The 22,636-nt window shown below is 48.7% G+C and overlaps 1 protein-coding gene across 2 annotated transcripts in view; it reads left to right on the top strand.

Annotated features, from left to right (window-relative positions):
• COLQ (collagen like tail subunit of asymmetric acetylcholinesterase) overlaps positions 1-22,636 on the top strand; it is a 77,551-nt gene that overhangs the window by 44,649 nt on the left and 10,266 nt on the right. For both annotated transcript variants that reach the window (XM_029940323.1, XM_029940324.1), the window contains exons 4-15: positions 1,610-1,654; positions 1,988-2,014; positions 4,095-4,157; positions 5,883-5,945; positions 6,348-6,374; positions 7,028-7,072; positions 7,246-7,281; positions 10,137-10,217; positions 14,372-14,468; positions 20,581-20,720; positions 21,579-21,698; positions 22,105-22,225. In XM_029940323.1, coding sequence (XP_029796183.1) covers positions 1,610-1,654; positions 1,988-2,014; positions 4,095-4,157; positions 5,883-5,945; positions 6,348-6,374; positions 7,028-7,072; positions 7,246-7,281; positions 10,137-10,217; positions 14,372-14,468; positions 20,581-20,720; positions 21,579-21,698; positions 22,105-22,225 — 865 coding nt within the window. The remainder of the gene's footprint in view (positions 1-1,609; positions 1,655-1,987; positions 2,015-4,094; positions 4,158-5,882; positions 5,946-6,347; positions 6,375-7,027; positions 7,073-7,245; positions 7,282-10,136; positions 10,218-14,371; positions 14,469-20,580; positions 20,721-21,578; positions 21,699-22,104; positions 22,226-22,636) is intronic.

Below are 22,636 nucleotides of genomic sequence, written 5' to 3'. Positions count from 1 at the left end.
ATCAAAATCTGCATTTAAAAAGATGTTTAATGTTTATTTTTGAGAGCAAGTGAGCCAGTGGGGGAGGGGCGGAGGAGAGGGAGATAGAGAATGGGACACAGGCTACTAGTGCTCAGCTCCGAGCCCCACTTGGGGCTCGAACTCACAAACCAGGAGATCGAGAAGCTTAACCCATTGAGCCACTCAGGCACCCGAAATCTGCATTTTAACAAGACCCCTAGTGAATCATCTGCACATCAGAGTTTGAAAAGCACTGAGCACAACAGCTCGGTAAAATCCTTCCAGCCCATTTTAAGAAAGAGAAAACGGGCTCGATAATAAGAAATGAGAGAATGGAAGAACGTTCGTCCTTGCACAGGGACTGGATGGTTGGCAGGCACAGTGCGCTGGGGCTCCCTGTCACCCTGGGCTCCCAGACTTCAGGGAGCAGGGAACACTGCCTCTTTGAGTCACACTTTCTGGGAGTCCTGGCACCTCCTCAAGGACTGAGTACCCTGTACCCTGGGCTATCAATCCAAGCTGGCCCTTGCAGTTCTGAGGCAAGGCTAGGTGCTGGGGCCAGTGCTGTCCCCAGCGGGTCACTGGGCAAGTGGCTAGGGAGGTGGTGGGTGAAGCTACCCTCCCTGGAAGCCCTCTTTCCAACAAGGAGGTCCAGACCAGGAGGAGTGGGGAGGGAGAGAAGGGAAATGAAATGATGACTTTGCCTCTCCCCTCCCCCAAACAGGAGAGTAAATACAGACCATGGTTCCCAAACTTATCTGTACCTTGGAGTCCCCTGGGAGCTTCAAAAATTCCTGATGCCTGTGCCCTGGTTGATCCAGGAGTGTGGCTTGGTTGGGAGTTTCAAAAGATCCTCAGGGGATTCTAACATGAGGATAGGTTTGGGGACCACTGAGGGGGCTGTTTATCATTTGGACAAGTCTCAGAGGAATCCTCTTTCAAACAGGCTTCGTGTTGGGTGTGTTCACCTGCAGCTCATGGGGATAACGCAGTGGCCTGCTAGAGGTGGATAGATTTCCTCTCTGCTGTACTGGGGAATTTGGAAAACAGTTAACTGAGCATTTCACAGACGTGTGAGCAGAAAGCAGCTGCACATTGGCCGTGGGGGTGCCAGACTTCAGTGTAGTGGGTGCTACGATCCCTGAATCAGCCCCACTCCCTTGCCCACATTCTTAATGTCTTACAGAAGACTTTCACTGCACCCGGTGCCCATAGATCCAGCACAGGAACTTCTAAGGTGGCTGCTCCTGTGTGCAAAGTAGCTTTTCTCTTGTCAGGGCCCCAGAGAGGCTTGGTTGAGAGCTGCTGAAAAGATGTGAGAGGTGGTGACGCATCTTGTTTTCAGCAAACAGCCTTTCTTCAAGACTCTTCAATTGTAGCCGCGGCACCGCTGGAAACACAGCTCAGGGAAAACTGCCACAGGACAAGGAGACTGGGTTGGCACAAGAAGGTCTTTCATGGGGTCCTTGGAGCCCCGAGTCTGCAGAGGGGGCCATGCTGCTAGAGAAGCCCGATGCACCAGGAGCCTCCTGTGCAGCCAGGCCTCCCTCCCCACCCATCTTGCCTCGTTTTGATGGAGACATTTTTATTTCTTGTCTTGGTTGCGTAGGGTCCACCGGGACTTCCTGGCAAGATAGGACCAAAGGGAGAAAAGGTATGAGCCACTACCTTCTTCAGTCCACCCCTCCTTGGTAATTCCAGCCTGTTTCCTGGGGATGCCACTCAGAATTTTCTGGTTGAGATTTCAAAGCAGGTGCTCATTCTGCCTGGAAGCGCGAGGATGGGCCCCATGGTCACGGGGCTGCTGCTGCGGGTGTGAGATCCCACAGGTGTATTTCAGCGCGGCCCGCTGACCTGGCAGGGGCGCTGGGAGCGGCCAAGCCACCAAGCCCCCTGGTCACGCCCAGCCATCAGCCCTACTAAGCCCTGTGCTTCCAGAACCTCTCTTCCAAAGCAGCCTCTGCTTATCTATCTTCTCCATCCACAGGGGGAGCTTGGCCTACCAGGAAGGAAGGTATGGTCCATGCTGTTCTGTCGGCATTGCACAGACAACTGTGTTGTGTGTGTGTGTGTGTGTGTGTGTGTGTGTGTGTGTGTGTGTGTACTTGCACGCACACGCCCACAAGTGCTTTTAGGAGTAGGACAGCCAGCAGTACTCTTCCCCAGGCCCCAGTATCCAGGTGGACAATGACAGCACTGCCATTCTGATGACAGTGGACATTTATGCCTGTTCTTTTTTTTTTTTAAGTTTACTCATTTATTTTGAAAGCGAGAAGGAGCATGAACAAGGGAGGGGATGGGGTAAAGGGAGAGAGAGAGACAGAGACAGAGAGAGAGAGAATCCCAAGCAGGCTCCACATGCCAGCGCAGAGCCCAATGCAGAGCTCAAACCCACAAACTGCACGATCATGATCTGAGCCGAAACCAGAGTCAGACGCCTAACCGACTGAGTCGTTCAGGTGCCCCTTTTTCTGCCCAATCTTTTGGTCAAGAGCCTGCTACTGCCAGGCATTTGGACTTCTCCCAGAGGCTGCCAAGCCTGACCAAATTTCCTCCAACCTCAGACCATTTCATCCTGCCATCCATTAGCAGAATTCTTCAAGGCCCCAACCAGTGGCACTAAATGACTCTCACTGTCTATTTGATTAAACTGGAATAAAGTGCAAAACAGAAACAAATAGCTTTTGCCTTTTGGTCCAGCTAAAATAAATGTGTGTCACCTACGGTCATAGGAACTCTGAGTGAACCAAATACATGTCACCAAGGCTCTCATTCAGGTCAGGAAAGAGTAACCCAGCTCACTGTGGTCAGTGGATGCTGGCACTGAAACTGTAGTCTCGGTGATAGAAGGAGGTGTAACACTTGGTTCTAAATATAAGTTATTAGTTTTCTGGTTAAATATTTTATTCAAGTGGTTTCACTATCAACAAAAGCCTCAGACCTTTGCAAACAAAGTTACATCCCTCAAGGACACAGATCACAGCTCCAGCCAAGGCACGGTGGGTATCCGAAGTGCTAGGCTGGAAAGGATTCCGGGATGGTCTCCATGCTCAGAACTAATGAGGGCCATGGTCAGTTAGTGCTGTCTGCCATAAAAGTGGGAGGCAAGAGTAGAAACCAGAACACATGTTAGCATTTGTGATCTCTGGTTTAGGGATTGAGCCTTCCACAAGTCTAGTTAGGCTAAGTGTAAAACGATCCAGTGGGTACAGAGGTTGAGATAGACCCCAAGTCCCTGCTCCCACTTCCTCTTGTACGGTTTGCTCTTCCAAGGCTCCTGGCTTCGGTTGGTCTCCCTAGAAGCAGAGAGAGTGACCACGGTGCCATGTACAAATGAATGCATTAAGAGAGCTCTCTCAGGGGACTGAGGGGCGGGGAAGCCGGATGGTGCTGGGAAAGAAGCCCAGCCTGGCCGAGGTATCAGATGAAGTCCTTCTTCAGCCTCATTCCTAGGGGGGCTCTGGTGGGTGAACAGCACCACAGAGTGGGTCCTGCCCTGAGGAAGGGAGCTGGGCCATTGGCTGCAGGGAGGAGAGGTGCCTGAATCGCCAGGCAGCTCCAATCGCTCCTGAGCAAATCCCACAATTCCAGATTTCAGGAAGGAGTTGTGGCAGCAAGGCAGGGAGGGACGGGCGCAGTGAGCAAGTGGGAAAGGTCTTGAGAGAATACCAACAGCATTTGCTGCTGCACCCCAAACAAAATCCCGCTTTATTCCGTACTGTATCCCTGGGGAGGTCCTATTGGGATGCAAGGAACATTTGGGTAGTAGGCAGGTGAGTGGAGGTCACCAAGATCAAAAAGCCAAGAGGTTTAGAAGCCCTTCTCCATAACCTTCCTTGTTCTATTTTTCCCGCCTTCCATTTCTTGAGTAGAGTAAGAGCTTGTGTGTTGGCATAACATAACACCAAGGACTTTAACTTATGTCTAAGTGATCCAGCTTTTTAGCCTGTCAGCCTTTGGAGGGTGGGAATGGAGGACCCGGAGGCCATGCTTAGGGGTCCCACAGTCCCCTCTGAGCCCCTACAACAAATCTGTTTTCCTGGAAGGAGGGAAACAAACCCAGTTGTCCTGATATTTGTTGTTCATTTTTGAAGGGTAGACCTGGCCCCCCGGGTGTTCCTGGCATGCCTGGGCCGGTCGGCCCTGAAGGACCCAGGGTACGTATGCCACACACTCAGGGCTCATGTAGTATCAGAACCTGAGGGGAGAAGATACAGCCCCATCAGCCCAGCGTTTGGCACATAGTGAGACTTGTTTCCTTAAGAGTAGAAGGATGAAGAGAGGACGAGGACTGCCCAGAGTGTTTGGGGACCTTTACTTGGTATAAGAACTTGGTCCATCCAGCAGCTTCGCTCCTGCTGGGGGAGAATTGAGGGGCTGCCCCCCTCTTTCACAGGGGCCCTCGTTCTCCTTTGTCCTCAGTTAGTATGCAATTCTTTGGTTTCCTGGAGATGACCCAAGAGGGGCTCGCGTCTGGAGAGCCGTGCAGGAGATTGGGGGTTGAGGCAACGGGCACCGGCTGTCTGGAAAGATGGAAGTCCTGCATTTAGCATTTAGCTAGGGACTGCCACATGCTGATGAAATCCCTTCTTCAGACAGATGATAGAAAGGTGACACGTCCACACCCAGGCCTTTATTTATATTCTTCTCACTTTGGCTGTAGAAACTCTTGGGTGCAGATTTGACCTGCAGAAATCAGGGATGGGCAGGTGAATTTCACTATCTGCTCTGATTCACTCACTAGCTGTATTTATTACAGGGTTAGAAAACTGTGTTCCCAGTCCTCTTAGGAAAAGTCCCGAGGATATTTTTCCAAAATTCTACTTTATAGATCTGAGCTGTCCAATATGGCAGCAATTACCCATATGTAGCCACTGAGCCCTTAAAATGTGGTTGGTACAGCTGAGGAACTGAATTTTTTTTATTTTAATGTAAGTTTCAATTTAAAAACCTTTACTCAGTTCAGTTATTTGAAAATATGTAAGCATGTTTACAGCAACTTGAATGTGTGAATCTGCTGTTTCAAGTGTAAATTTTATGAAATCTAAATACAGTTTGAGTATTTTGGATGAAAATTTAATGCTGAATTGAGTTGTGATTTAAATGTAAAATACATAAGAGATTTCAGATATTTATTATAAAAAGCAGATTATAAAATATCTCACTAATTTCAAATTGATTATATGTTGAAATGATCAGATTAAAATATGTTAAAGCTGATTTCACCTGTCTACTTTTACTTTTCACCTGTTTTACTTTTAATATAACTTCTAAAAACATTCCAAATTAAGTTTGTGGCTCATTTTATATTTCTACTTTTTAGCCCTGGTATAGAGAAGGTGCTGAAAGTTCCAACCACAAACCACCCTGAGGGGCAGCCGAGCCCGCCCATGAGCTTAGCCCCCTGCCTCCATAGTACATGCCCAGAGACTGATGCTCACTCTACTTGGCTGCAAACCTAGGGTGAGAATATATGAAAATGACTGAAAGGCCATCCCTGTGCATAGAACAAAACAGGTGAAGTTTTTTGGGGTGTTGACACTTAGTCCTGTGAGGCCCCAGTGCCCCTATACTCTCTCCCCGCCCCCTCACAACCTACTCTAGGAAAAGATCAAGCATTTGTGGCATCTTAGCATTTAGTTTGGAGATCTGCTCTGCCTTGGGCAATTTCATTTTATGTTTAATCTCAAATACCAGACTGAAGTGTAAACTATGGAGCCTTGAACCCCTGGGAGTGAGCAAGGGAGCATGTGGGGTCTTCAGATTCACGAGCCAGCCCCAGTGACCCTAGTTCTATCCTGATCTTGCCCACGATTTTCCTGCTTCTGTTTCTCTAGTAAATGTCACTGTTGGTCTTTTCCCCCATCTTCTGGTTCCCCCAGGGCGAAAAAGGTGACCTGGGTATGATGGGCTTGCCAGGGTCAAGAGGACCAATGGGCTTCAAGGTCAGTATGTTGGTCCAGACAGACACTCCTGGGTCTTGTCACTAAGGCTCCGGAGCAGCTGCTGTCCACAAAGATGGGGGCTGGGTGGGCTGCTGACCTGGGCCTGGGGAATGTCATGGATATCAGAATGCCCAGTGCCGGAGTGCTCGTCCTCACCAGCCCATTGGGGACATCATGCCTGGGATGCGGGGGGCGTAGGGATGTCCTTCCTGTTATTTTCCTTGCCTGTAATGGTAGAGAGAGACAAGCTTCTGAACAACAAAGCAGATGGAAACCTTTGGGCCTTTGGGGATAAGAAGAGCAGTGTTATTTTAGGCCTGGTATAAACATAACCCTGAGGGACATCTTTGTGTTAACTGCTACATAGGGCTAATTGTAAATGCACCTTTTGCTTTCTTTTAGGGCTACCCTGGATCCAGAGGGGAAAAGGTTAGTGCTTGTCTCCCACGGCTTCCCTGAGTCTGGTGTGGGCTATTGGCTCTGAGGTCAGTGATGAGCAGAAGACGGGCCCAGTTTTCTCTTAAGTTAGCACCTATCGTGACCATTCGTAGGTATCCCCCTTTCCTTTGCCATTGGGCTGAGAAAGCAGAAGGGGCCTCTCAAGGCAGGGCAAGTGGATTAGGGAGGAGCGCCCAGGGGAGGTAGAGGCCCCTCACATGGAGTGGATTAGCAGCGAAGGCTGTACCTGGTGGAGGGCAAACATAGCTTGCTCGGGGGGGGGGTCCCTGGAGGGGTAGACGGTAGGTGTTGTCTGTAGACCAAGCTTCTACCACACAGCCTCCTCGTCTGTCTGAAACCAAACCAAACCAAACCAAACAAAAAAGAAAAAAACCCAGCCAGAACCTGGGGACAAATTTCCCACAGGAGAGCGGATCCTAGACCCAGATTTTTCTGTGAGTTGTCTTTCATCAATGCAAGGGTCTTTGTGGTCCAAATAAATGACTTCCCAGGGCAAGTCAGCTGATATCTGAGCCTACTTCTTTGCCTGTAAACGAGTGTGTTGGCTTAGGGAGCTTTCATGTTGACATACTCTAGTTTTACCCCAGGGTGTTAGCTGACTCTCTCCTGTGGTTTCCTCCTAGGGATCCAAAGGTGAAAGGGGTGACTTGGGTCCCAAAGGAGAAAAGGTAATGGCATTTGCATGGAATGATAAACTACAGAGGAAATGGCAGCCCCTGCCCACTCGCATCCTGTGGGCTGTCCAACTGACTGCCTGACAGCGCTCGCGGACCACACTCTTCCACAGTCCTTTCAAGCACTGTCTCAGAGGCAGTCACTCTGTGTGTTGCTCTCTCCGCAGGGCTTCCCGGGATTTCCTGGAATGTTGGGGCAGAAAGTAAGTACTTAAAAGTAGTAAAAATAGGCCTCAGTAACAAATTGGACCTTCTAAGCACCACCGAAGGTGCTCTGCCTCTGTCCATCAGTAAGGGAAAGTGGTTTTCGCCAGGAAAGGTTTGGAAGGGGGTTTGGCTGCTGTGCACATTGGTGAGAGGGTGACAGCATGGTCTGAGACCCCCTGCTTCCAGTTCAATGGGAGGAAAAGGGTGCCCCATCTGGGTGGAGAGGCCTTTCTATGCATTTCTGGCCTCTTAGAGGGCCACGGTAATGTTCAGAAGCAGAAAGCGGCAGACAGTTGGATCAGATCTGAGCTGCAGGGGTCGAGGGCCCCAGTGCAAAGTCCAGGCCTCTCTGGCCCAAGGCCTTCGCTGAAGACCCTCAACCTAGCCGGGGGGGGGGGGGGGGGGGGGGGGGGGGGGGGGGGGGGGGGGGGGGGGGGGGGGGGGGGGGGGGGGGGGGGGGGGGGGGGGTCTCTGAGCCTGAGCCTGAGCCTGATCTCTGAGTCTACTGAGGGCAGTACATACCGCCAGAGTTATTTCAACTGGGTGATAGCAAACCAATTTCATTTGATAATTACGTTTTTTCATTTAAATAGTTAAATATTTAGTGAGATTTCATGGATATCTTGCTGGGAACAAGGCTTAATAAAAATAGGAGTTCATTCAATGGACTTCAAAAAATATCCAGCAAGTAACAGTAGAGCGGTGTGCAGATATGACAAATTGTGGAAGTGGCAATTGACTAAGAGATTTCTGGAACCTTTTGCTTAGTTAGGGTCACAGTCTAGGGAAGAAAGAGGGGTGGTGAGAGGAGGTGTTGGGATAAAGAGAACGTGCATCAGTGACCCCTGAGAACAACTTTATCTAACGGAGTAACTTGTAATGGGGGTTCCTCATGCTGAAAGGCACTGGCCTGGGAGACTGTCATTTCCACCTGAGCCTCAAAGCGTAGTGTTCTTCAAACATGCAAATGCATGCTTTCTTAGAATTCTAATTGTTTTTCAAATTGATCTTAAAGTTTTCCTTTCCAAATTTGAAAAAACAATTTTTATCTGGCCGGCTGTTAGTAGAGCATGTTTAAATAATTTCAGTCATCTGCTGTTAATTTATTATTATTTATCACTGCCTTAAGCTGTCAGAAAACTGCTCCTGCTATTCTGTAGGTGGAGTGCTGGGCTAAAAATAATTACGTAAACAAATTAAAGGAAACATTAAAAGAGAAAAAAATAATTTGATTTAAAAATATTAGGCTAGGTTTTCATTCAGTGCAACAGTGAACATCAAAGAATAATAAATTACTGTGGAATTAAGTATGACAGCTGGCCTCTGCCCCATTTACTAGACTTGCCATCTAGAGTTCTCTTTCCCTTTCATGGCAGGCTGTTTGAAGACAGAGGTGATATGATCATGATAATTAGGTCTTAGAAATTAGATCAAGAACTTACTGGCTGCTTTCAGTCGATGAAGACAGGGGCCACACTTCCTTCTGCCAATCTTAAAAAAACAAAAACAAACAAACAAAAACCACACAAAAGACACAGACACACACACATACACACACACACACACACACACACACACACACACACACAAAACCCTTATACTGTTTATGCTGCTGTTTTCTCCAAGCTAAACAAAACACCCCCTGACCTCCTCTAAACAACCAAGGAAAATGGTGCATCCATCTGCATAGCCACAGAGAATCCAGGCTGTTCTCCCACACTCTCTCTCTGCCCAGATGCTGGAAGACATGACCGTTCTTGATGTGGCAAGATGTTGATGGCTTGGGTAGAGGCCAATTTGTTATACTGGCCGAGTGACCAGTTATTTCAGAGCTGCATTCCTGATCCTTACTCTTTATTAGTATTTCCTGCATTTTCTATTATGTTGTACCTCCTTTGACTTCCATGTGAAGAGTCCACTGGGTGTTTATTGTTCTAGGGCCTGGGGCAGCTCTTTATGGACACTGGATGCTGACTAAGAGAAACTCCCATGGTCGTTGTTGCTAAAGTTAGCTTGTTAGTGGTGCACTCTGGGCTGCAGAAGGACAACTGGAGGTAGGAACGACGTTCTGTAGGGCCCCTCACCCAAATAAACGGCAAGTGGGCCTGGAATCCTAGAAGAACACGACGAAAGAGAGAGACTATAATGGAGAAATGGATTTTACAAAAGGTTGGCCTTAAACTGTGGAATTCTTCAATGGGTGCATTTGGTTCTGATCGTTCAATGTAGGGCTTTTCAATTAGAAGTATTGCTCCGCATGCCCTTTGCGATTATTGAGCATTTGAATATATGTCTGGAACATTTTCCTCCACAGTTTTCATCTAAATCAAATGAAAGCGAGCTGGAACTCAAGCCATGAGCAGAAACTTTCCAAAGATGATAGTTGTCAGAACTCTGTCCAATCATTCAAAAACTCATAGATTTGAATTTGTGCTAAAAACAAAACACAATATAACATAAAATTGTAACTCAAAGAGAAAGCATTTTCCCATGGCAGCTCTCAGTGTCACAGGCATACATATCACTGAAATGCAAGAATCTCCTACGTTGGCCATTTGGGATGGTGATTTGGAACACCAAAATGTCTGCTGCCCAGGAGCTGCCTCTCTTGGATAACAAATAAGCCACCCAGGGTAATCTTTATTCCTTCCTCTTCCTTGAAAAATCGATCCACCTTTCACATGACCTCATCACTTTCCCAGTCTCTCCAATTGTCTGATTGGAAAAGGTCTGGAATGGTCAAGTGCACTGCCCTCATGACCAGTGATCAGTCTGTCTGCAGCTGGACCCGGGGAGCAATGCCTGCTCCACAGGCACAAAGTCCGCTCTTCCTTCTCTTTCTTCTTTCCAGGGTGAAATGGGTCCAAAGGGCGAGCCTGGGATAGCAGGACACAGGGGACCCAGAGGAAGACCAGGAAAACGAGGCAAGCAGGTAAGGATCCCAGTGCTTACCACGCCCCTGAGTCAGACCCTCCTGATGTAGGCAGGTGGTGTAGAGATGCAGACAGATGGAGCCAAATCAGCACAGCTACAGTCCCCAACACCCACTAGGCTGGTGGGCAGACAGAGCACCACTTTCAGGAGCTCCTGCTTCTCTAGGCTAACTGAGGTTTGAAGCAGATGGGCTAGAATCCTCCGTTCAAACTGTGTCCAAGGCCAGAAGTGGGAGTGGATCTTTGGGTTGTAAGTACAGGTCTACCTTTACCAAAGCAACTGGGAATGGAAGCCAGATCTTGTTGGTTACTCAGAAAACTTGCCTTTTGCCTCAGTGCTCCAGAGACAAATGGGAGTTTTGGAGAACAAAATATTTTGGGGAACAAATATCCACATATTTCCTTGCTGTTGAAGGGTCTTCTGGGTCTCAATGATAGAGCGGTTTTCCCTACTCGGCCCCCGATCTGTCAGTCACTCTATGGGCATTATTAAGGGCTTGGGGAAATTATTCATTCGGAATTCCCCCTGGTCAGCAGGCCCCTGTGTCAAACCATGCGATGTGGGAGAGGAAAGATGAAGGCACATTCGCCTTAGCTGCCTTTAGAGCGGTATTGAGTGCCTCAGAGAAACTTCTCATCTTTTCTCTACTGGACAGGCATTATTCTTTTACTTTTTTGGTTGTCCGTTTGTAGGCTTTTCACCTCTTTTTCCATTATAAACGTAATAGGTGATCTTCACAGAAAACTTGGAAAATTTAGAAAATTAGAAGGGAAATCATTTTGTAAATGACTAAAGGGGTAGACTGCTTGGACAAGAGAGGCCTAACCAAAAGTATACACAAATCCTGAGAGGTAAACATCTTTGGGCACAAACCTTTTTCCATTCTTAGGTTGTCATTCTTTCTTAGGCTAGGTCCATGGTTCTCAGACTTTAGCTTATATCCAAATCAGTGGGGCGGGGGGCAGTGGGGGGCTGATTTGATACAGATTTTCTGCCCCAGGTGCAGTGGTTAGAGTTCCAAGTTTGCCTTCTAGTGTCCCCAGCACCTAGGCCTTACTTTTTACAGCATCTGATATAACTGACCTGGCAAAGGGCTTCAGCATGGGTTGTTGGTGTTTTTTTTTTTTGTAAAGTTCTCCATATGATTCTAATCTATAACCGGCGTTCAGAACAATGGTAACATTGTAAAGCCAATTCTCGTCTTTTCCAAGTAAACTTAGGAATGACACAGGCTTCAACCTAGATAATACAAATTCCACTATAACTTTTGAAGTCATGATATGCCAGTTAGGTTTTCAAAATTTGACAATGGCTGGCATGTCCATGACTTTATAATGATGCCGCAGATACCAGTGCCCTAAAGACTAGGCTCAGACAAAGGAGTGGGGGGGGAAAGATAATCTTTTTCTTCCTTACAGCTGATCCCATGCAGGAGAAGGTTTTATGCTTGAAGTTCGAGAAGCCTATTGGCTTCTGTGCTTGTAGTGTCCTTCTGGGCGGTGTTTGTCTTCTCCTGGTGAAGGCTGCAGCCAAGAAGGCTATTTCTTGACACCGTTGAGAATCATTCAGTTGGAACAATCCTAAAACTACATCAGCGCCATGTGTGGGAGCTCAGAGAAATGAGCTCATCCTTCCTACAAGATGTTATAAACAAGCTGAATGTGCTCCAAACCCTCACTGCCTGTCTCGTCAGCAGAGACTTGAGTTGTTAGCTTTGGGAGCCCGTCTTCATAGTTTTTTGTTTTGTTTTCTTAAATCATGAATTAGTTTCCTAGCATAGAGTCTTATACACCAAGTGTTGTCGGGCCAGCGGTGCTCAGAGTTCCTGGAGGTTAATGTAAGTCCATCCAACTCCTGGAATCAGAGATCAAGAAGGGACTTCAGGAGATTAGAATTTCACAGCCAATGGGATTTTAGAGAACGCCTCATCTCTCTGTCTAGGCACAAGGAGACCAAGGGCCAGGGAAGTAGAGTGATTCCCCAGCCAGCGAACTTCCAAGCCAGCGTGAGAGCTCAGCACTGAGACCTGCTTCCCCTCACCCCCTCCTCTCCTCACGTCCTGCTTCAGCGCTGGCCTTTAACCTGGCTCGGGAAGGCAGCTCTTGCCTCTGTGGTACAGACCTTCAGTTAAGGAGACAGAACAGCTTCTTTGAGAGGGGTCACCAAGTTTTATGGCAGTAAAGGAATAAAGAAGGCCTTTCCTGGAAAGCGCTGCTCAGTGAGTCCTCCTCACAGAGACATGGTTTGTTCGGAACAAATGACAGAAGCACAGAGTTTTATTGCTGGTGTCGGAATCAAGGCGTGCCTTCCAGCTCCTTCAAGCTGTGGCATTTCCTGTGCTCATAGCTGATGTGGCTTTTAGAAAAACATGCCTTAACTGTGGCTATATTCAGATGGTGTGACCTCCTTTGCTATTCTGGGACAACTTCAACGTGGGCCAAGGCTTCAGAACTCCCTCCATCAGGATGGTGTTGGAAATAAACTCTGCCCCTACGGGTCTGCTATTAAGAATTTAAGAACGCCTAAAAAATAAATAAATAAAACAAAAGAATTTAAGAAGTCCTTGGACACTGCCAAGAGGTTCTCCAGAGCCATGTTGAGGCGGCAGGTCACATGTCACTGTTGTGAATGGAGAGCAGAGCCCTGCCTGCTTCCCAGATTTGGGGAAGATTATGTTTCATCACATGGGCAGGCTTGCCAAGGCACAAGTGTAGAAAGGAGATCCAGGTCAAAGATGTCATGCATCAATCACTGTCCTGTTTAGGACCAGCATAAGAGCACACAGTTAGCAAATTGTTTAGGGGAAGCATCTTTAGGTCTTGGTTTCTAGGGTCATTCTGAACAGCAGCCCTAAGAAGGTAACCTTTGCTCTTGACCCTCTCAGAAGAGGCAGCAAAGAGAACATCCTATACAGAACCGCTACTGCTACAGGTACGGCTCTCTTTAAGAAATTAGACCTTGTCTGACCATGTGAAAAAGATGAAACCAAACTTACAGCTATGATTGTCAGCTTGGCCTCCTTAGCCCTTGGTTCTGGGCAAAGCAGTTTTTCACCTCCGTGATCTTCGTTAGCCTCACAACAAAGCTGCAGAAGTGTGTGCTTACTGGCCCCATTTTACAGATGAGGAAACTGAGGCACAAAGCAGTGACATGAGTTACCCAGGGTCTCGTGGCCAATGTGAAAACCTGGGTCTCTTGACTTCCAGCTCAACAGAACTGCTTCCCCTTTGTGTTTTCAGTATCTTCCTCCTCCCTCGTTTAATCTGGGGAAGGGAGGTGAGCAAGACAAATTCCAGTCCACAGGGAGCTGATGTCTCATGGGGACACATTGATGAAAGGACCACACAGATAATGGTGCGTTTCTGACCTGGATAAATGCCGGGAAGGAAAGGGGCCAAGTGTTGAGAGCCTGTGACTGGGACAACTTCGTCTGACCAGAACAGGGACGGCGGTGCTGCAGTGACCTTTTCCCTGCGAGCTCAAGGCTGGGAGGGGGTTAACCAGCAGCGGAGTGGAGAGGGAGTTGGGGCTGAGAGGAGGGGAAAAAGAGGCATGGTGCTCTTGAAGACCAAACCCCAAAAGGTTGGAACGAGACTGGAAAGGCCTGCCATACAGGCCTTTGTAGGTGAAATGAGGATCTAGGTCTTTATCCTGAGAGCAACGGGAAGCCATTCGATGGACACAGTTCTTTTGGTAAAATAGAAATGGTCTTGACGAGCAAGCAGAGCCCTGAGCCTAGGCCCAAGTCTCCTGCCTCAATGCTAGGTGCCTTACGTAAATCTCTGCTCTTTCCTGAGCCTCTATTTCCTCTTCTGTCCCTTGAGGGGAAGTCAGTCCACAAACTCATAACCATCACAATCTCAAATGTCACTTGCTCTGAGCTTTTTTTTTTTTTTTTTAAAGTAGGCTCCATGCCCAATAGGGGGTTTGAACTCACAACTCTGAGATCAAAAGTCACCACTCTGCCAGCTGAGCCAGCCAGGTTCCCCTGCGCTGGGCTTTTTAGGAGTTTGGTGGTCAAGGCTTCTGGGGCTGCATCCTGCCCTTGGCTCCTGCTCCAAAGTGCAAGGTAGTGTCTGATTTAGATATAACTGGAGAAGGAAGTTTGCCACGTCATGTCATTATAACAGGCTCTGCCTTTCTCTCTGTCAGGGGCAGAAGGGAGATAGTGGAGTAATGGGCCCACCAGGCAAGCCTGGGCCTTCTGGTCAACCTGGCCGTCCAGGCCCCCCGGGCCCCCCATCCGCAGGTAAGAGCTACAGTGCTTTGCTATATCCACCGTGTTGCCCCCTGGCCAGCCCCCGCAAAGAGGGCAGAGCAGAGGTCTGCCTTGTGTTTTGAGTTAGAAACTACCAGAGATGCTGTTAATATATTTATAACTTCTCCATAGCTTGGCTCATTCAAATTTTACCCAAGAGATAAACACCATCCTGACTCTGTCGTAGCACTTGGGAGAACAAATAGAGAAGAAAAAGAAAAAGGAAAACATAATTACATTGTTGATGTCATTTATACTTCAAATGAAAAACAACAGGCACATATTTCATCAACTAACCCCTTTTCCTAGAAAAGCCTTTCATGGCTCCAAGCAGCTTACTTAATCCTAGAAGTAAAGATGATGTGGCAGATTTTTCTATCTTAGGTAGTGTTGTGAAAGTGTCCTTGTTGGTTTACACTGAATATACAAAGAAATCCTAGAAAGAAATCAAATTTTGCCATTGAAGAGGCCGGAGATGCACTGCTGCTTGGTTACCTTGTCTAATGTGATAAGTTAAACCCATGCCCCTTTCAGAGCACGTTTTCTGCATAAACACAGCATCGCTAGGTCTCAGAAGACTGTCTAGGGTTCTTAGTCCTCAGTTATATAAAAGGAAACAAAACAATTTTTATTACAATTTCATTCTTAACAAAATGAAGGCATTTAAAAATTATACATTGTACTTTCCTCCCTGTGTCTATGGGAATATATTTACAACCATGTAATACGATGGTCTAGAAATGTCACGATTTCTTAGACGCGTTAAACCAAATTAAAGTTGGCTCTGCGATTCAGACCCGCACGGATGCCAGGAAAGTTCCATCTCTGGTGTCACTGGGGTTCTCTCCACTCCTCCAACTACCAAACCTAGAATTGGGCAAAGATCCTGGGGCTAATGGCAGAAAAACATCAGGGAAGTTTCCTCCAGCCTTTGATCTGCCCTGTTCACCTCTGAAATGCCTGCTATCTGATGCCACGTGGTCCGAGGGTGCCTCGTGACTGCCATCTTCGTGCCACACTTGGGTATCGGAACGTGTCCAAGTCTGGTCCCTATGGTTCACTTTGCCAAGAAGTGCCCCATAGCTGTTCCTTCTGAGACCTTACCCTTTCCCCAAAACACAGCGGGTCCCTGGAGCCAGAGCCCCCAGCCCCTTGCTTCTCATATTCCTGATCCACCCACCCCAGGAGCTTTTCTCTTCTGAGGACAGAGGGCAGAAAGGCAAAAGTATTCACATAGTACCTTATTTCAGCAAGGACAAGAAAGCACAGTCTTTCTACCTCCTTGAAATCGGGAGAGGAAAAAACAGTGCAAGAACAAATGTCAGTTAGTACGACAGTAAGTTATCTTGCCACCCCGATGTCTGTGCTGTTCGGGGAACTAGACTGGAGATGCATCCTCAGCCATGTGTCCATGCCCCACATTCTGTTTCTGGGAATGGACTTGACAATCCCTACGGGGTCCTTCCAACTACACTTGACCCTTGAATAATGTGGAGATGAGGGGCGCCAACCCCATCACAGTTTTAAATCCACGTATAACGTCTGGCTCCCCCCAGACTTCGCTACTAATAGCCTGCTGTTGACTGGAAGCCTTCTTGATAACGGTGGTTAACATAGACTGTGTGTTATGTGTGTCACGCACTATATCCTTACAAGAAAGGAAGCTGGAGAAAAGAAATTAAGAAAGTCACAAGGAAGAGGAATTGCATTTACAGTACTGCATCTAAGTGGACCCACGCAGTTCAAACCCATGTTGTTCAAGGGTCAGTTGAAGTCCTCTTCCTTGCTTCTGGTATGGGCAGCGTTCCCCTCAAGGCCCAGGATCAGGTGCTGCCGGCCCCAGGGACGGAGAGCGTGGCCTGGGGCCTGAGTTTTCTTTGGAAAGGACTCTCTTGGCCCTTGAGGTATTTAGCAGTTCACAAAACTGAGGAGTAGCCAGGATCGTGGGGAGCGGTGTGGATGCAGAGAGGTCATTAGGCCAGCCCTCATTTTGCATCTGCTTGTAAAGGCCAGCCCTATTTTGCCTTGAACTCCAGTTCCCTCCTGGGGTCCAAGGTTGAGTGAGAAGGGCAAGGCTTAGGCCCCTCAGCAGCCCACTCAGATGGCCTCTGTTTTGTCTTGTCACGCTCCGGGGAGTGCAACCCCATCCCTTTAGCAGGATCCGTATAGTCCTGTTTTCTCTCCTTGGTTCTCCAGCTCCTTGTCAGTTAGCCTAGTGTGAATTTCCCCCAGCCCCAACCCCAGGCCATCGTCTGACAGATTGCAGCCTTTACCCTCCAGCTGAGTCTGCTCTCTGTTGAGCTGGAGCATATTCCTACAGTCTGTCCGGGTCCACATGGCCTAGAATAGCATTCTGGACATCCTCGGTCTCCCCAGTGAAACCGTCTTCTTCCTTCAAAGCCCTCTCTTCAGCAAGACCGTCCTTGGTCCCTAACAGGACTGGTTTCCTTCCCTTGGGCCCAAGTACATATTGCCTCTCAGCTATGGCCCTTCACCGGTAACTGTTTTCTGCAGATGCGTTTCATCTACCTTCTAGAAGGCAAGTCCTTGAGGCAGTGTCTGTGGCCAAGTCAGCCTTGCATCCCCGTGACACCTGACAGGTGGCATGGGTAGGGCTGGGCACTGCAGGCACTTACAGACACGGGCCATGCTGGTTCCCAGTCTGTCCCACCCGGGTTATTGCACAGCAGGCAGGCAGGATGCAGTGCATTTCTGACTCATGTCCCCTTTCTGTGCCTTCTTATGACTCACTTCCTTTCTGGGAAGCCTCCCAGAATGAAGGGGCTGAAGAAAATGGGGCAGTAATCCAGCTCTTTGGAAACTTTTGAGAGTGGTGGGGTAGGGAAAGAAGAGGAGGGAGGAATTTAAAAGGAAACTTACCTGGACCTGGGGCCAGTTGGATAATTATCAAGAATGGGAACAGGCCCCAAAAGTGATTCCTGAGACTCCCTCTGGAGTCTGAAAAAAGTCCCACACCCACTCAGGAGGAAAACGTGTCTGTCTGTACCCAAGATTCTATATGCTGCTTCCCAGAGGCCAGAGCCCCTGCCCCAGATCCATCTCGGAATGCCCTTGGGTTCTGTGAACCACAGGTCAAACACCCCTGTTTTATCCAGCCCTCCCTTTATAAAAAAGAACTCTAAACCTCAGAGAAAAGACTTCCCTGGAGGTCACAGAGCTGACTTGTGACCTTGCCCGGCCCAGAATCAGGAGCTCCTGGTCCTGAGTCCCTTCCCACTCAGCCATGCAGCCTCTACTGAGGCAGAGTAGGAGCTGGGGATGACGCCAGAGTCCCATGCCAGGCCTGTGCCCACTGCACAGCCAGCGGTGGTAGCAGGCAGCCTGGGCAAAGGTGGAGAGCCAGGTCCTCTGGCTCCAGGGGACGCTGGATCAGGCTGGCCTGCTGGACCAACCAGGCTGAGGTGGGAAAGTTCGAGCTGCTGAGCCCTTCAGTGGATCCTGGCAGGAAACAGGTGGGGGTAACAGGTGCCCTCTGACAGCTGAGAGGAAGCTGCAGGGAAACTGCAGTGGTGGCAGGAAGCAGGCTCCCTGCCACATCCTGTCGTCCTATCTGGAGGACACCTCTGGTTCTGGTGCCCAGAGTTGTGGGGCAGGACAGTGCTGGGGGAGAGGGAGGGGGGAGCTGTTTATCACCCAAGTTACAGAGAGAGAAGTGCTGGGAGGTAGCAGAGGGAATCTGGGCAAAACGCCTCTAGGATGTGATTCGGCGTAACCAAATTATAAATCTGAGGGAGTCCTTCCTGTACCCAGACAGGGTGTAAGTGAATCACGGTGGTACCTGGGAACTGCCGGCTTCCTGCAGGCATCAGTATTCTTGGATGTTTGTCTTTTGAGTGGCATAGTGTAAAGTCATATGTGAATTCAAATCTCAGCCTCACCACTTATTGGCTGGACAATGGGACAAACACCTGACCCTCTCTGAGAGTTGTTGCGGTCACGGAGCCTGCTCTGATGCCACTCACACATCCTTGGTTACAGAACATTCCCATTTCGGATTTCCTAGGGGTGTTTATTACCCAGAGTATTCCTGAGCTGGTGGGGTCTTTCTGGGCTGTGCTGAAAACATCAGAACACAGCACCGGAGCTCCTCCTACAGCACCGTGTTCCTATTTCTTGTCCAAGCAACTACCACAACCTGGTATGCAATTGGCAAGGCTCCCTTTTCCTCATGCTGGCATTCTTCTGATCTAGGACATATCTGTCCACCAGCTCAGGAAGGCTCGAGGTTGTGGGGAGGGTGTTCCCACTGGAGTCCTCTCCAGCTGAAGCTGCTTCCTTGAGGTCCTGACCAGACCTCTCCCTGGGGTCATTTTACTTTCTCTCCTGGAATCTGCCAGCTGTGTCCTGAGTTGCTGGCTGCCCTGGGAAATTATACAACCTGAAACCAGTCTGGTCTCCAGACTCCCCCTCACTTTTCCAGGAGGAGGAGTACTTACTTATACCCTTTCCTTAAATTTTTTTAACGTTTATTCATTTTTGAGAGAGCATGAGTGGGAGAGGGTTAGAGAGAGAGGGAAACAGAATCAGAAGCAGGCCCCAGGCTCTGAGCTGCCAGCACAGAGCCTGACGCGGGGCTAGAACTCATGAACCGTGAGATCATGACTGAGCCAAAGTCAGACACTCAACCACCTGAGCCACCCAGGTGCCCCACTTGCATCCTTTGTCAGTCTTCGTGTTTCCTGTCTTTCCTCTCTCCCGTTAGATGGTTCTTCCTCTAGTTCTTTTCTGCCAACCAGAGTTACTATTTCTAGACTTTTCTGAAGACCTTTTCTTTCCAGTCAGTCTGCATTCATTCATTCCATCATCAAGCCATGTATCAGGCTTCTACTGCATATCCATCCCTTGTGAATGAAAACAGGTATCAACCTGGCCCTTGTGGAGCTCATGTTCCACTGGGGGAGATTGACCTTGATCAGATAATCTCACAAGATACAAAATCACAAAGTTAAGTGCTGTGAAGAAAAGGCATAGGGAACTGTGAAATTACCCAAGGTGAATGTGCCAGAGTGTGAAGATGTTTGAACCCAGATCAGGAGCTAGCTGAGGCCCCTGGGGGCTGGGGGTGTGAGAGAAGAACACTCTAGTAGGGAAATGGCTTGTGCAAAGACCGTTTCCTTGGACCAGCGGTTCTCAACCTTAGTGTACTCTGGAATCACCTTGAGAGCTTTTAAAAGTGTGGGTGCCTGGGTTCTCTTCTCCGCATTCTTGATGGAATTGGTCTGGGGTGTGGCCTGGACATTAGGACCTTTAAAAGTCTAGGTGAAAACTACCACCCAGGAAGGTCACCCACACTGCAGGGAGTACATTTCTTAATCGTATATGTTCGATTAAGTACTAGAGGAGAATAAGTAGGTAGAGCATTTTCAGACATTCCATTTTCTTCCAGAAGGAATCAAAGAAATCTACCTTCAGAAATTCCTTTGTAAAGATCTTATAAATAAGAACAAAATAAAATGAAGAAAAGTAATAATAAAAGTTATCAATCAGCATTGTGTTCATTAGCAGGAAGTCCCTGTTAATAATAGTCTAAACAAAAAAGAGATTGTTTTTCTCATACCAAGACATGGACAGTGGCTGACTTTAGTTCAGTCTCTAAGTGTCTGCATCAGGGCCCAATGCCCCATGATCCGCTGGTCTTTCCTGTATGTTGGTTTCTCTTATACCTCGTGGTTGCAATGTGGCTGCAGCAGCACCAGACATGGTGTCTGTCTTCTAGACAGGAAGAAGGAGGAAGCTATGTGTTTTTCTCATCAGGATAGACTTTCTCAGATGCTTACCTTTCTCCCATTACATACCTTGCATGCAAGGTAGTCTGGGAAGTAGAATGTCAAGTTTCTAAGGTATAGAGAAAGGGAACAGAGAGAGTTGGGGAAAGTGCTATAACACACCAGTATAGTAAGGGACCCACAGAAAACATCACTTCCTCCATATCTTGGATCAAGAGTCTCTTTGAACCTCTCCCCAAGACCTACTGTAAGATGGCCTTGACCTTCTTTCTGTTGTGAAGGTTGCTCCCATCTCCCTGGGCTGTTTGGTTTTCGTTTCCTTTGCTCTAGTAACACAGCATTCTGTTGCTTCCTAGGACAACTTGTGATGGGACCCAAAGGGGACAGAGGATTTCCCGGGCCTCCCGGAAGATGTCTTTGTGGACCCCCTATGAATGTGAACAACCCCTCCTATGGGGAACCCATGTTCGGGTCCAGCTCCCCGCGTGTTCCTGTGGTAAGGCTCCTGGGAGAAAATCTGGCGGCCGTCCATCGGGACCTCCCACCTGAGCCTCCAAGAGCTTTGTCAAAGCCTTTTAATAAAACTGATCTCCCTGTTATACCTGGTACACACTCATTACAGGAAATTGGAAAATAAGGGAAAAATCAAAAGTCGGAAACCAAATTGTCCCATTTGGTTGTGGGTCCAACTTGAAGTATTTTCCTTGTCTTTTTTTTTAAAGACAAAAATCGTAGAAAATTTCAAGTAAATGCAAAAGCAGAACAAATAGTGTAATAAATCTCTATGTACCTTCACCTAAATTCAACATATATCAACTCCTGGGTGATCCCGTTTCTCCTCTATACCCACTCACTACTGCCACCCTCCCTTGGATTATTTTGAGGTAACCCTGCATTACCTCGTCACTTGAATGGATGCGTAATCATCCATCCGTCAGGCGGCTGTGCTGTGACTTATTTAACCAGGACCCTATTGTCAGATACTTGTAGGGTTCTCACAGGCCTTTCATGAATGTAAATAAAACTGTAATGAACACCTTTGAGTATAACAGTTTTGTTAAGAATCCCTTCCAGATGTTGAATTACTTGATTAGATGGCATCACCTTTTTCTTTAAGTCTCGGGAACATCTTGAGTGTTTAAAAATTTTAAATCGTGGACATTCTCGTTGCGAGCCCAGACCTTAGGAACGGGGCTGAGGGGGATCAGGACATCTTCATGAGGAGCCCCGGCGTGTGATATGCAGACCCTCCCTCCCACCCAGCCCAAGGGCCGAGATTCCGTGTCCTCTTCCAGCTTTCCCCCTGCCCTGTAGAAGTGTTTTCTGGAGTCCTCACCAGCGTGTCCCCCGGCAGATTTTTGTGGTCAACAACCAGGAAGAGCTCGAGAGGCTGAACACCCAAAACGCCATCGCCTTCCGCAAAGACCAAAGATCTCTCTACTTCAAGGACAGCCTTGGCTGGCTCCCCATCCAGGTACCCTGAGGCAGCCACTCAGGACATACCCAGCCCAGAGAGGGACGCATCATGAGAGGAAAGAAGGGCCACGGGTCGGGGCAGGCGCAGAGCTCTCTGCAGTCTGTCTTGGTGGGAGGGCCAGGCCTCCTCTTCGCTGTTTCTGAGCAGCTCTCCGTTGCCCCTGTCCGCCTCAGAGGACCTCCGCTCGGAGCCAGGGTTCCAGGCACTGTTCTGCCCCCACACTGCCAGGGTGCTGTCCTGGGCTGACCCAGCCTTCCTGCCAAGTGCGGCACTCTGCCTGGAGAGGGGTGCCTTTCCCACCCAGGAGGAAACTCCCCCCACCATCCAGACCCAGAGCCTCTGTCCCCAGTGCCAACAACCTGCCATGTCAGCCCTGGTAACCGTCCTGTGTTTTTTCGGCCAGGTGACCCCTTTCCACCCTGTGGACTACACTGTGGGCCGCCACGGCTCCTGTGGGGATGGGGTTCTGCAGCCTGGGGAGGAGTGTGATGACGGAAACGACGATGTGGGTGACGGCTGCATCAGTGAGTGGGGCCCACCCCGGGGAGGGCCGGAATGCCAGCTGGACGAGGGAGGGCAAGCCGCTGCATGCCAGCTCTGGGGGGTCGGGAGGATCTCGCAGCCAGAGGGGGTACTGTGGGGATGCCCTTCCCATTCAGGCTGAACGTTGACTTTTCACGGCCCGAGCATGTCATTGTGGGTTAGTATCAAGGGTCTTGCCACCAGAGAAGCCACCAGTCCCTCCTTTTCCCTGAATCCTACTTGTTTGCAAAACCCGTGTTCCAGTCCACATTCTTTATCAAAAGATAAAGATGATACCATGAAAGACGAAAGGGAGAAGCCAAGAATTTGCACCAGGACTTTTACCAGAGGGAACCCTAGTGGCAAAGCCCTTTTTAGGGGAAGCAGACTTCAGGCTGATGGGATGCTCCTGA

Source organism: Suricata suricatta, chromosome 5 (assembly GCF_006229205.1).
Source record: "Suricata suricatta isolate VVHF042 chromosome 5, meerkat_22Aug2017_6uvM2_HiC, whole genome shotgun sequence".
In the NCBI taxonomy this organism is placed as follows: domain Eukaryota; kingdom Metazoa; phylum Chordata; class Mammalia; order Carnivora; family Herpestidae; genus Suricata; species Suricata suricatta.
The sequence above is the reverse complement of the archived record's forward strand: the minus strand, read 5'-3'. Positions and strand labels throughout refer to the sequence as shown.